At 40.9% G+C, this 13,901-nt stretch overlaps 1 protein-coding gene across 1 annotated transcript in view; it reads left to right on the top strand.

Moving 5' to 3' along the window:
• Positions 1–13,901, top strand: part of ARHGAP10 (Rho GTPase activating protein 10) — a 263,229-nt gene that overhangs the window by 231,554 nt on the left and 17,774 nt on the right. Inside the window, exon 20 of the mRNA XM_008143974.3 lies at positions 10,570–10,717. Within this exon, the coding sequence (XP_008142196.2) occupies positions 10,570–10,717 (148 nt within the window). The remainder of the gene's footprint in view (positions 1–10,569; positions 10,718–13,901) is intronic.

The following is a 13,901-nucleotide window of genomic DNA, read 5'->3' as shown; positions in this document are numbered from 1 at the left end:
CGTTTTAGTACCCCCTATGTCCTAGGTAACATTTGGAGGAAAGACCACTATGGTTTGAAGGAGATTTTATTGATGTCAGAACATCTGCCACATGGTAGTGGAAACTAGGGCAGCATGAATGTTTCCTGCTTAGTTCAGAGGTTATGCTTTGAATAGGCTTATATAAGCTAGCAAAACAAACAAATAAAACTCTGCTCCTATTGCAGCATTTCATAATTTTCTCCCAGTTTTAAACCTCTTCCTTTCCACTTCGTTCCCAGACCTGTTAGTCTGTCTGCTACTTCGACTTTTACCCAGAGAATGCTTGTCTTTAAGGATATCCTTCCGTCCAGTGGAGAGAGCATCATCAGAGCAGGCACACCATTTGGGCAAAGGAGAAGCTGAACTACTCTAAGCAAGACATCATTGCTTATTATTGGTCAGCCCCATTTAAAAGATGGAAAACACAGAATGACAGGAGCATGAGTCCAGGCACAAGGGGAGAGGGGCATGGGGCGAAGTTAATCAGAGCAGCTTTGTTCACCCCCTGCTGCTAAGAGCTCATCTGATTCTTAAATCTTATTTATTTATCTATGGATTTGTTTAATATATATTTTATTGATTTCTGAGAGGAAGGAAGAGGGAGAGAGAGAGATAGAAACATCAGTGATGAGAGAGAATCATGGATCAGCTGTCTCCTGCACGTCCCACACTGGGAATCAAACCCACAACCTCGGCATGTGCCCTGATCAGGAATCAAACCATGACCCCCTGGTTCATAGGTCAATGCTCAACCACTAAGCCATGCCAGCTGGGCAAAGCCCCCTGATTTTAGTTGAAGTTACTCTCAAAAGTAAAGTAGATTATGTTTAGTTTTGTGATTTATTACTCTGTATTTAGGGTGAGTTTTTATACATTAAACCACATTTTTCTCATCAATGTCCACTGTGATTTGGGAGAAAGTCTTACATACCAGCAGATAATCCTCTATAATGATGAGCTAATTTGCTAATTAGACCGAACAGCAGAACGACCGTCTGGACAACCTTCCGGATGAAGCCGGGGCTGCAAGGGCTGGCCAGGGCTGTGAGGGCTGAGCCCCTTGCAGAATTTCGTGCATCGGGCCTCTAATAAAAATAACAGGAGTATTAGCTTTTTACTTTATGGAATAGCCTGTGTATAATTATTTATAGTATTCAAGTAATCCCTGTTGAGTAAATAAACTAAAATAAAGAAGACATCGAATATATTTTAGTAAATTTTAGTTTTATTGAGAGTTCACCCTGACTGAATTTAATTTCAGTATTTAAACAGTCATGTGACTCTTCTTTGATTATTATTATGTAGGAAGTTTGCCTATTTAAATGCGGCATAAAAATATTCTGAACCATTTCTGTTTCCTTTTCGAGCTATAAAATTCTCTTTGGTATTATTTTGCTGTGTTTCACAAATTTTGATAGAAATATTTTTATTGTCCTGCGTTATACATTTTTTCTTAATTTTTATTGTGATTCTCTTTTTAACCACACTTAGTTTATCAGCATATGGAAAATGTAACATCTAAGTATTTAGTATTTAAATACTTTGCAATTTTGACCTGAGAATGTTTTGTCTGGTATGCATGATATTTATTCTTTGGAATTCTTTAAGACTTTAGTCTTCCTTCATAAATATTCGATGTGTTAGGTGTATGGTATGTGTGTAAAGTGGATCAGCTTTGTATTTTTGATTACAGAGACCTTGTCTTTTTTTTTTCCTAGTGTCTTTTTTCCCTAGCTGATAGCAGTATCTGAGAGGAGTGTGTTAAAATCTCCAATTACAATTGTTGAATTTTCTGTTTCTCCTCATAGTTCTATTTGTTCCTTGAGGCTGTATCATTTAGGTGCTTTTTTTCTTGTTTGATCATCTTGTCTTTTTATCAATATAAAATGACTCTCTTTGTCTTTCATGCAGATTATTAAGATCATTATCTTTCTTTGGTTCACATTTGCCTGATATATCTATCTTTTTTGTTTTTTTCTATCTTTGTTTTGTTTTAAGCATGTTTCTTGTAGTTAACATATTGTTGGATTTAAAATATACGTTTGGAGAGTCCCTGCTTTTTTAATTGGTGAGTTAAATCCATTTATATATATTGTAATTACTATTATGTTAGGATTTCTGTCATTTTATGTTTATTTAATGAATTTTGATACATGATTTTTTCTTTCCTGCCTTCTCTTCAAAAAAGCAAATGTGATTCTGCTATTTCCAATGACATATGGTCTGTTTTGTTTCTAAGGTTTCCCTTATTTGGGGATTTATAATCTCATTTATCTGTTGGCTTCTTAAATGAAATTATTTATATTTCTCTCTCCACTGTCATCTCTCTCTGGGCTATCCATCCCATCATGTTGATATTTTCCAGAATTTGGGCTTTGGATAATTTTGGTTGTGTTTTTACCTTTTCTTTTGCCCTAGAGTTTAAAAAAAGACAACAATAGACATTATCAAGTTTGTTGAACATCTCATATTATTTTTCTTTGTGTGTTATCAATATAGTTCTTTGTGTGCACACCTGGGTATTTATGTGTAATAATTTTTTATGGCCTCACATCTGAATGTGAGATTGAATAATTCTTTGTTCAAAATTCTTTGATACGTTAAATATATTATTTCAATATTGTTGTGCATTCATTGATGCTATTAAGAACTCTAATGTCAGTTTGTTGTTGTTTTTTATGTGACCTGCACTTTCAGTTTTTGTGTTGTTTTTTTTTAATATTAGAGGCCCAGTGCATGAAAATTTGTGCACTGGGGGGAGGGTGTCCCTCAGCCCTGGGAACCCCTTGGGGGACATCCTTAGCGCTGCCGTGGCGGTGGGAGAGGCTCCCGCCACCGCCCCTGCGCTGGCCAGCTATGAGCTGGCTTCTGGATGAGTGACGCTCCCCCTGTGGAAGTGCACTGTCCACCAGGGGGCAGCTCCTGTGTTGAGCATCTGCCCCCTGGTGGTCAGTGAGTGTCATAGTGACCAGTAGTTCTTCTGTTAGGGTCAATTTGCATATTACCCCTTTTATTATATAGGATTCTTAAATTTTGCAATAATGTATCTTAAAACAGGATTTTATTTTTTTTTTTTTTAATTCCCCTGTTTGGCACTCCGAATCCTTTGGATTGAGGTCTTTGAAGTTTCTTTAATTTTGATGAATTGGTCATTATGTCTTTAAATATTTCTTTCTTTCAATTTATTTCTTCTGGGCCCTGGATGTTGGCAGTTCCATTTCTATTCTACATAGTACAAAGCTCTAAATCTCTGAGTAGTTTTGTTGTTGTTGCATTTGCTGACTGTGTTAGTTTTGTCTGTGCTCTTAGAATTGTGGCGCATCATGAAGGAGGGTTTTGTGTGTGTAAACATGGGTCTGATGAGTTGGAGCCTTCTCCTCTCCTACCTTCTTTCTACCTTCCTTCCACCCCTTTTGCCTCCTCCAGGTTCACCTAGGTGCTTTGGTTCAGAACCAAGTCTTTTTATTCCCTAAGTCAAGAATTTGAAGGTCATCTTAGGTTCTCCCTTTCCCCTTCATCTATTCAGAGAATTCTAATGACTGCAGTACCTGAATCCCTTTTGAATCCATTCTCTGGATCACCTCACTTCTTCGCTTTATCTCAGCGATAACCTCCCAATGCCTGTAGAACAAATTCAAATACCTTGGTATATTCAGAACTTCACCCTCCTTCATATTCTGGCTATTGGCCTTATTCTCTAGACAAATCCAACTACTTGTAGCTCTGAAAACTGCCACCTGCTTATTTCTGTGCTTCCAGTCTTGATATTTTCTCTATGAGTTTTTTTTTTTTTTTTAGCATTTATTTATGTCTTTAAATATTTTTTTTTTCAATTTATTTCTTAAAGACACAATTAAAGAAACTTCAAAACAAAAAAGCCTTCTTTTTTTTTCTTCTCTTTCTTTATTGATTAAGGTATTACATATGTGTCCTTATCCCCCCATTCCCCCCCTCCCCCTGCTAATGTCCTCACCCCCCTGGTGTCTGTATCCATTGGTTATGCTTATATGCATGCATACAAATCCTTTGGTTGATCTCTCCCACTTACCCCCACCCTCCCTTCCCTTCCCTCTGAGGTTTGAGCATCTGATTGATGCTTCTCTGTCTCTAGATCTGTTTTTGTTCATCAGTTTATGTTCATTATATTCCACAAATGAGTGAGATCATGTGATAATTATCTTTCTCTGACGGACTTATTTCGCTTAGCATAATGCTCTCCAGGTCCATCCATGCTGTTGCAAATGGTAGGAGTTCCTTCCTTTTAACAGCAGCGTAGTATTCCATTGTGTAGATGTACCACAGGTTTTTAATCCACTCGTCTGCTGGTGGGCACTTAGGCTGTTTCCCAATCTTAGCTATTGTAAATTGTGCTGCTATGAACATAGGGGTGCATATATCCTTTCTGATAGGTGTTTCTAGTTTCTTGGGATATATTCCTAGAAGTGGGATCACTGGGTTAAATGGGAGTTCCATTTTTAGTATTTTGAGGAAACTCCATACTGTTCTCCACAGGGGCTGCACATGTCTGCATTCCCTCCAGCAGTGCATGATGGTTCCTTTTTCTCCACATCCTCGCCAGCACTTGTCATTTGTTAATTTGTTGATGACAGCCATTCTGACAGGTGTGAGATGGTACCTCATTGTCATTTTGATTTGCATCTCTCGGATGATTAGTGACTTTGAACATGTTTTCTTATGTCTCTTGGCCTTCCTTATGTCCTCTTTTGAAAAGTTTCTATTTAGGTTCATTGCCCATTTTTTGATTGGGTTGTTTATCTTTATGAGTTTGTGTGTTTTTTTTTCTCGAAAGGTTAGTGATAATTTTTTCTTATTCCCGTTGCCTGACTCCCACATCTTTCATTCCCACCTTGGGCAGGTTTGGAAATTCCCTTCTTTGGATCTCAAAGCTGCTTGATACCATCATCTTAACACATGCACCACCTTCTGCTTGTTTGTCTTTATCTGATTGTCTTCCGCACTGCGCTATGAGCATCTTCGGTTAGGGACTGATTCTTCACCTTTATAACTCAGCATCTGTGGTATGCCTTGTACATAAGTAGAAGCTCCATAAATGCTTGTTGATTGAATATAGAAAGTTAGAGATGTGTGTGGCTTGAACGGGGAGAGGATGATAATTGGCAGCTGGGTGCAGATTTTTTAACATTACTTTGAGATTTGTAGTGTTTTTCACTTCTTAATTCCTATGAGCATTGGCTTTCTGTGTTCACGATATTTCTCGTGGAAGTGAGTCCACTGTCGGTATTTTCTGAAGACTTGTGATTTGTTTGGCTCTGCATTGTGTTCTTCAAGGATTACCAAGATTGAGACATGGTCTCCATCCTCAAAAAATGCATAATAGAAATGGGGATGTAAAACCAGGTCAGGAAACTATTAGATGACAGTGAAATGCGAACTTGACTTCTGCTTACAGTTGTGAGAAAGGAGAGAAGAGGCAGGAAGGGTGGGAATTAAGCCGGACGTTATGAGGGTCGTTTTCTCTTCTGCACAGTGGTAGTTCCGCTTCTAGTGAGTTTCTTGTCTTGGAGTCTGTTCATAAGGAAAGCCGGTCAGCACCATTTGTGTTCACTTACTTGGAACAACTTCGCTGCTCACAGGTGATTACTCTGTCCGTAGAAGCCTGTTACTGTGCAACACCTAAGAAGTTGTGTGACACTTAAATGAAATGTGAAAAGTGATGAAAGTATCTGACTTTAATTCTCAAGTACACGTTAGTTTCATAGGAGTTAAAAATCTTCATTCCAGAAATCATTGAACATAGAATTTGTTTTTTAAGTCGTATTCTTTTCATACAAGGTGAAAAGTAGTGATTTGGTTTTGGGGAAGTAAAGTTTCAGACATGCGCATGAGTGTTTACTGTTGATGCACTTGGTGTTGGTGTTCCCTGAGTTCCATGATTCTCAAGTAAATAAGCTCATTCCTGAATAGCGAAGGCAAAAGGAGTTATATGTGCCCTTTAAAAGCAGGGTGAGGTATCGCTTCGTTTGATCAGTTTGTGTAAACATATTCCCCTCTACCGATATTGTTTTCACCCGAGGGTTCAGATCGCCACTGTATGGCGGGAAGGAAGGGAGAAATTCTAATAGAACGGGATGTAATCCACTGAATGACAGTTTATGCTGTGTCAGTTGGCTTGGGGAGAGGGTTGGGGGCAGTGTGGATGAGCTGGGGTATCTGTTTGTAAACACAGTTCGGGTGTCTTTTGAAAGTAACATTAGACCCTGGATCGCCAGTTCCCCACAGTTGCTTCTCATTGACAGGTTTCTCCCTGTGGGAGTGATTCAGGGAGTAAGCTGGTCCCAGGCCCTTGTTTGCTGCTTTTGCTCTGTCATGCCCTGCAGTCAGGGAATGGGGCCCAGAGAGCTGAGGGCTGGCATCCAGCCTCCGGAGCCAGCAAGCTGTGTGTGTGTCTGACTCATGTTAAGGTTATCCTGTCTGCTTCAGAGCTGAACCTATTTTGCTACTTCTAGCCAGGCCCTGAAGTGGGAGCTGTTGTGCAGATAAATGTTCAGGAGTTTCCTTTAGGCCCCATGCTGGGCTTCTGTTTTGAAATGTTCTTAATTTTGAAGACAGCCCTTACTCATGATGAGGAACACCAGTGAGCGGCCTGGCAGTCCTGGGCTCATTTGCAGAGAAGAGCGAGATGGACTTGAGCTATCCAGGCACGAGGGAAGAAGTAGCATGTGTTTCCAGGGGGTCGGGGGGGGAATGTGTCCCAGAACAAAAATAAGTCAAAAGGAAGTCATAGTGTCTTCATTGGGTTTCAGTTCTTTTGTCTTGAACTTGGCCCCTCTGTGTGGGGCTGAATGACTGATGATCTAAACACTTTTGTAGAGAAGGGCCATAAAAAAGGGACTTCACTGAACGAGGAATCATGCCGTAGACTGTGTTGCACATTTGTGAATGGGGACAGAGTGAGGCTTTACGGGGTGACGTAGACCAGGGAGAAGACGTGATCACAGACATCAGGTCATCTCATGCCCCACCACATCTCACACCTTCCCTGACAGCACACTCATGAAAGAAAAGGCTCAGAAAACACATCCTTCCCAGAGCCTTCTGTACGGGATCGTCCAGGTATCTTCCCATAACTGTCCCCATAAAGAATCCCTCCTTCCATCCTTCGCCATCATCTCTAACGCCCCCCACTGCAAACGAGCTTAGCTAATTAGAGCCATTCAGCCCCACGCAGAAGGGCCAAGTTTAAACCCAATGATAGACCACTAGGACTTCCTTTTGATTTATTTTTGTTCTGGGATACAGCCCACTAGGAAACACAGGCTACTTCTTCCCTGGGGCCTGGATAGCTCAAGCCCATCTAGTTCTTTTCTGCAAATGAGCTCGATGTTCCTTCATCATCTACTTCCATGAATTCAGCTTTTCTAGATTTCCATGTCTAAGGTTCTCTCCCTTAGTTTTAGTTGCAAACTGGGTCAGAGTTAAATACCAGGTGTATCGGTTAATAATGTGGATTTTGTAATCAAAGAAAATACGATAATTTTAAGAGAAACATCAAAAGTGTTTTATTCAAAGTAGTGTCCATTGCTAGATACACATTTCCCCCATTTTTCAGGTAATTTTTGGATACCATCCCAATAGAACTTTTCTTGTTTTGAGGCAAACCATTCAGAGACCCAATTTTCCACTTCTTCGTATGTTTTGAAGTGTTGCTCAGAAAGTGAGTGTGCCATTGATTGGAACAAGTGGTAATCTGAAGGAGCAAGGTCTGGTGAATATAGCGGGTGGGTTAATACTTCCCAGGCAAGGTCTTTTAACGTATCTTTAACTGGCTTTGAAGTGTGTGATGGTGTGTCATCATGAAGCAAAATTACTTTGCCGCGTCTTCTGGAACATTCTGGTCATTTCACGATCAAAGCGTGGTTCAAATTGATTATTTGTTGTTGGTAGTGATCAGAAGTAATGGTTTCACCTGGTTTTAGAAGCTCATTATACACCACACCTTCCTGATCCCATCAAATGCAGAGCATTGTCTTCTTTCTGAAGTGATTTGGCCTTGTAGTCGATGTTGATGGTTGACCTGGATCAACCCATGATTTTGTGCATCTGGGATTCTCAAAATAAATCTACTTTTCATCGCCAGTCACAATTCGATGCAAAAAAGACTTTTTTTTCATGCCTTTGAAGCAACATTTTACTGGTGACTTTTCGGTTTTCCATTTGTCTTTCTTTCAGTTGATGTGGCACCCATTTTCCTTCCTTTAAAATCTTTCCCATTACTTGTAAATGATCAGAAATTGTTTGCTGATCAACATTTAATCTTTCTGCAAGTTGTTTTTGAAATTGACACTCATCTTCATCCAATAATGCTTGTAATTGTTGGTCTTCAAACTTTTTCGGTTGACCTGGATGTTCTTTGTCTTTCACATCGAAATCATCACTTTTAAAGTGTTTAAACCAGCATTCACAAGTATCTTGAGATGGAGCATGTTCACCATAAGCTTCCCAAAATATTCAGCAGCACTTTTCTTCAAAATAAAGTAATGAATTAAAACTTCCCGCAAATGCTCTTTTTTTTGGCACGAAATTCAACATATTTAAGTGTAAAAATATCTATGATGTTAACACCTTCAGCAAATTTGACATATGAAGTTTTGAGGCTTGTTGTCAATATAACAAAATACCATACATATCAAATTGCATATTTATCAACACTAGAGGCCCAGTGCACGAAATTCGTGCGGGGGGGTGTGGGTGTCCCTCAGCCTGACCTGCACATTCTCCAATCCAGGAGCTCTCAGAGGATGTCCTACTGATGGTGTAGGCCCACTCCCCATGGTTCTCTGCTCTCTGCAGGGCCTGCCTGCTTTACACCGCGGCAACTGCCAAGCAGGCTGTGCTGGGAGCTGACTCCTCCCTGCTGTCAGTCTCCACAGAGGTGATGAGGTTAATTTGCATACTCACTCCTGATTGGCTGGTGGGCATCATGAAGTGACAGTCAATTTGCATATTTCTCTCTAATTATTGTAGATATGTGTAACTCCATCTATTGAAAAAAAAAATCCACCTTATCAACGGTACACCTGTTAAGAATGATTTCATACAGTCAATTTTCAGGATTAGCATCTTGGGATCTAGCTTAATCAGATCCCAGCGTTTCTCATGTGCTTTCCTGTTCCTAGAAGTGAAAGCTGTCTGAGATGGCTTTCTGAGAGCAAGTTCCTTGCTGCTCCTGGCATTTCTGCATGCTCTGTTTCGAGGATTTAGGGCTGAGGAGAAATGTAAGGTTTGATTGGCTAGAAGCTCTTTGTGCCTGATGGTGTGGACTCCCACCTTATGTATTATCTGCTTCCATGTTGCACTTTGTTGGCCAGCTATTGAGACCCATCACCTATAAAACAAATGCCAAATCAGGGCCATCTTAATAGAATGTTGCTACCTCTACAAGGCAGTAGAATAGTTAATATTTAGGGGAATGTCAGTCTTGCTGAGGGGGGTTTCAAGCCCTGATGGGTGCTGTTCATGTGTGTCTGTAGCAGCTGCGATACTGTGACAGCAAGAAGACAAGAAGACCAGTTGAGGGAAACCACTGCTCTTGGGGGCCTCTCTTTTCCATCTTCCGTATTTTCTACCATAATGTGTACAAATGATGCTAAACATATTCCATAAAGTGGTCCTCTGTGAATAAATGAATCATGCAACCCATTTTAGAAGTGCCTTTTAGTTTTGGTTTGATGTCATCTTCTGGAGTCACTGCCTGGGCTCGATTCTTGTATCACATCCTCCCTAATGTTCACGGGGAAATGGAATTTCTCTGTATCTGGGATTTTAATAAGTTGGGCTTTTTAATTGTAATCCAGCTCAGAAGACAAGGTCCCTTAAAATTTTTTAATTTATTAAGTGCTAAGTGGTGATTGGCAATGTCTTAAAAAACCATCAGGTGCCCTGGCCGGTGTGGCTCAGTTGAGAGATGTCCTGTGCACCCAAAGGTCACCGGTTCAATTCCCGGTCAGGGTACATGCCCAGGTTGCCGGTTCGGTTCCTGGTTGGGGTGTATACTGTAGGCAATCAATTGCTGTTTCTCTCTCACATCTATGTTTCTTTCTCCCTATCTCTAAAAAAATCAATTAAAAACATATTTAAAAAAAGAACTATCAGGTGACTAGGAAGCGAGAGGTTGGACCTTGTGGGGCTGGTGTGCTGCTCTGACTTGTTCTTGTAATTTATAACAGTGCTCCTTAGAGATTAGGCAGTCACTGTGGCCGCTATTAAGGCTTTCATCTTCCATTTGATCTGATTTTGATCATTGTATTTTCTCCTGGGGAAAACACTCCTCACTGTGTATTATCTATGATGTATTTTAAGCATCTTTGATTAAAAAAACACTAACAAAATCTTTAAAGTCAGGACACCCAGTACTCTCAAGCTGCTTTGTAAATGTAATTTTGGATATAATTTGATTGACTAATCAGGTGATATGGTATAATTATTAGTGGAGTTGGGGAGTTGGGTTTTTTCCCTCCTCTGAGTATTCGTTTGAAAGTTGATGCCTTATTTTTTTCTCCTCCACAGGTGACAGCCCTAACCCTTCGAAGGAGGACACCCCCACCAGCAGTCTGGACTCACTTTCCTCCCCATCTCCCACGACTGCCACTGTCCAGGGGCTTCCTGGACCAGACAGAAACCACCTTGTCGCTGACGGGGACTGGGCATCCGCTGCGTAAGTTTCACTGTGTTTATTTGGTGTGGATTTTTTTTTTTTAATCTTTATTATTGAAAGTATTACATATGCCCCCTTTTTCCCCCTTTGACCTTTTGGTGCGATTTGTTTAGAAGCTTCCATGGCCAGTGGGTACTGAAGCTGTTAGATCTGAGAACCTTTGTTCTCTTGTCAGCTGGGCTGCCAAAGGGAGAAAGGTCCCTACAAAAGGCCTTTCCTGAGCAGCGTCTGTGATCCGAGTATGGAAGGGGTGGGTATGGGAGGGGTAGGTATGGGAGGGGTGGGTATGGGAGGGGGAGGGGTATGGGAAGGGTGGGTATGGGAACGGGAGGGGTATGTGAGGGGGAGGGGGATGGGAGGGGTGGGTATGGGAAGGGGAGGGGTATGGGAGGGGTGGGTATGGGAGGGGGAGGGGAATGGGAGGGGTGGGTATGGGAGGGATGGGTATGGAAGGGGTGGATGGGTGCTGTTTCCCATCTCTTTCAAGTTCAGCTCATGTCAGTTTTGGGTTGCACTAAGGAACTTAGTTATTGTCCTCCTCAGGATGCGTTCCCACTGGTTATGCAAACTTCTGCAGACATGAGAATGCGTGTATTGTGATCGATAGGCTGTTGAAGCTATTGGTAGAAGGATATTTTAGTTGTGTGGATTTTTGAGGGCTTTATAGCTAGCATTCTGCTCTATTGACTCCATCGTACCCTGTATAATTGACAGTTGATGGATGGAATATCTGATTTTATCTTCTCAGTTTGGTTTCATGCTAGACATGTACAGGTCAGCTCAGGGATATTAGGACAACCAACACTAATACAAACACAATTCCTTGGACCTGGTTTGATTACCTGAAGGTCTGTCTTTCTGTGCTTACCAGGCTGTGGAGTGAATGCGGATTGCTGGTGTGGAGGGTCATCAAAAGAGCATCAAATTTCAAACAAATGCTCAGAAAGATAAAAAGGAGCTCCACTAATAATTCCATGGCCTTACTTGAATATTCAATCAAATTGCACCCAAAATTCATTTTATAATTCAGCCTGAGAGTATTTGGGTATCCTGTGTTTAAAGTTAAAAACAAACAAACAACTTTTAGCCGTGGCTGGGTGGTTCAGCTAATTGGAGCATCATCCCATACACCGGAAGGTTTTTGGTTGGATTCTTGGTCAGGGCATATACCTAGGTTTCAGGTTCAGTCCCCAGTTGGGAGGCAGCCATTCACTGTTTCTCTCTCACATCAATGTTTCTTTCTCACCCCCATCCTCCACCCCCCATCTCTCTCTTGAATCAGTGAACATGTCCTCAAGTAAGGATAAAAAATAAATTAATAAATAATAAAGGTTGCTTAAAATAACTCAGAGATAATGATGTCATTCAACCCTAGTCGGGCATTCTTGGGACTTTAAATGGAATTGGAAAGTGTGCGTCACATTACATGGCTTTTTATTGTTACTACTGGATTCACATGACATCATTAGGAACTTATTATGTATTAAAAGGGGCTGGAGAAACTTGGTATGCTAAAATTTGGGGTGATCTGAAGACTTTGAAAATCTAACCGAAAAGCAAAGTGAAACTCAAAGTAGGAATCACAGTCTCCAGATGAAATCCCCCCAAAATCAGCATCTGTGCATGCTGAAGACTGCATGTTGCGGGTTTAAATTAGATGTTACTCAAACATGCTTGTAATTTTTACTATCATTTTTCCTGAATGAATATATTCTTTTCTCTTTAGTAATCTTAGCAACAGTGACAGTGGGTACATAGGAACCTGGAATCTGTAATCCTGGGCACTCCCGGGTGGAATTCGGTACACGTGTATATGTTTAAAGCAAACACCAGATCTCTTAATTTTTCCTTTCAGAGAGCGTTTGTCATGGTCAGTGGAGTACAGTTTAGACAGGCATCCTTCTTCCATCGTGGTTCTGTAGAAAAGGGACAGGAGCCACAGTATAGCCAGTGCTCAATTCACAGCACGTCCATCCTGAAACATGAAGAGCTTGATATTTTTGGTCATAAATCAAATGAGGAGTGAATTCCCCAGCTTCCCATTCACACAAATTTTAAAATGTCATGAAAAGCACTCCAACACAGAGGCCAAAAAGGAAGAGGGGAAAATAGACATTGAAGGAAGTCTGGCATCAAGAACTTGAATTTTTCTGTGCATTAGATAAAATAGACCCATATTTCTCCTAAATTTGTATATCTCTATTTAAATTACAGTTGAAAGTCAATATTATTTTGTAGTAGTTCCAGGTGTACAGCATAGTGCTTAGGCAATCATATATTTTACAAAGTGTTCCCCCTGATATTTCCAGTACCCACCTGGCACCATACATAGTTATTGCAATATTATTGACTGTATTCCCTATGCCGTACTTTACATCCCTGTGACTATTGTGTAACTACCAATCTGTACTTCTCAATCCCTTCACTTTTTCACCCAGTCCCCCAACCCAACCCCCTCCCCTCCTCTGACAACCACCAGTCTGTTTGTATATTTCTTAAAGGATTTACTTGAAAGCATATTGCGGTCCAGATTTATCATGAAGTCATGGGCGCGTCTTGAACTTGAGCTCAGGTCAGGACCCCACTGAGGGCTTGTTAAGCCCTACCCCCGGGTGATGCTTAGGTTTGAGGGGGAGCCTGAAACTGTGCATTTCTAACCTAATCCTCCAGTGGCCCTTGTGTGCATCACACATACTTTGATTCCCTCTGCCTGAAATGTCTCCCTTCCTTCTTTGCTCTAGACAAATCTGACCTATCTTCAGGGTCTAATTTTGTTTTCACCTTCAGGAATCTTTCTCTAGTCCTCTTGTCTACAGGAAGATTCTAAATACTGCCTTTATCTATCTATACCCGATACTTGACAATAGGAAAATATTGCCTTCTAGTGTTAGTTAATATTTACCTTTTAGTGTTATTTTATAGTTACATGTATGTGTATGTGTACCTATATATCTATATCAAATCTCATTCTGCCTGCCTGCCTGCCTATCTATCTATCTTAGTCAATTCGGGCTGCTATAGCAAAAATACTTTGATTGAGTGGCTTGTAAACAACAGAAGTTTATTTCCCGCAGCTGTGGAGGGTGAGTTGCCAGGTTCTGGTGAGAGCCCTCTTCCACAGACTGCTGGCCGCGCTACTCTTACAAGGACACTGATCCCACTCGTGAGAATTCCCCTCTCATGA

The sequence above is a fragment of the Eptesicus fuscus genome, chromosome 6, assembly GCF_027574615.1.
Source record: "Eptesicus fuscus isolate TK198812 chromosome 6, DD_ASM_mEF_20220401, whole genome shotgun sequence".
NCBI lineage: Eukaryota > Metazoa > Chordata > Mammalia > Chiroptera > Vespertilionidae > Eptesicus > Eptesicus fuscus.
The sequence above is the reverse complement of the archived record's forward strand: the minus strand, read 5'-3'. Positions and strand labels throughout refer to the sequence as shown.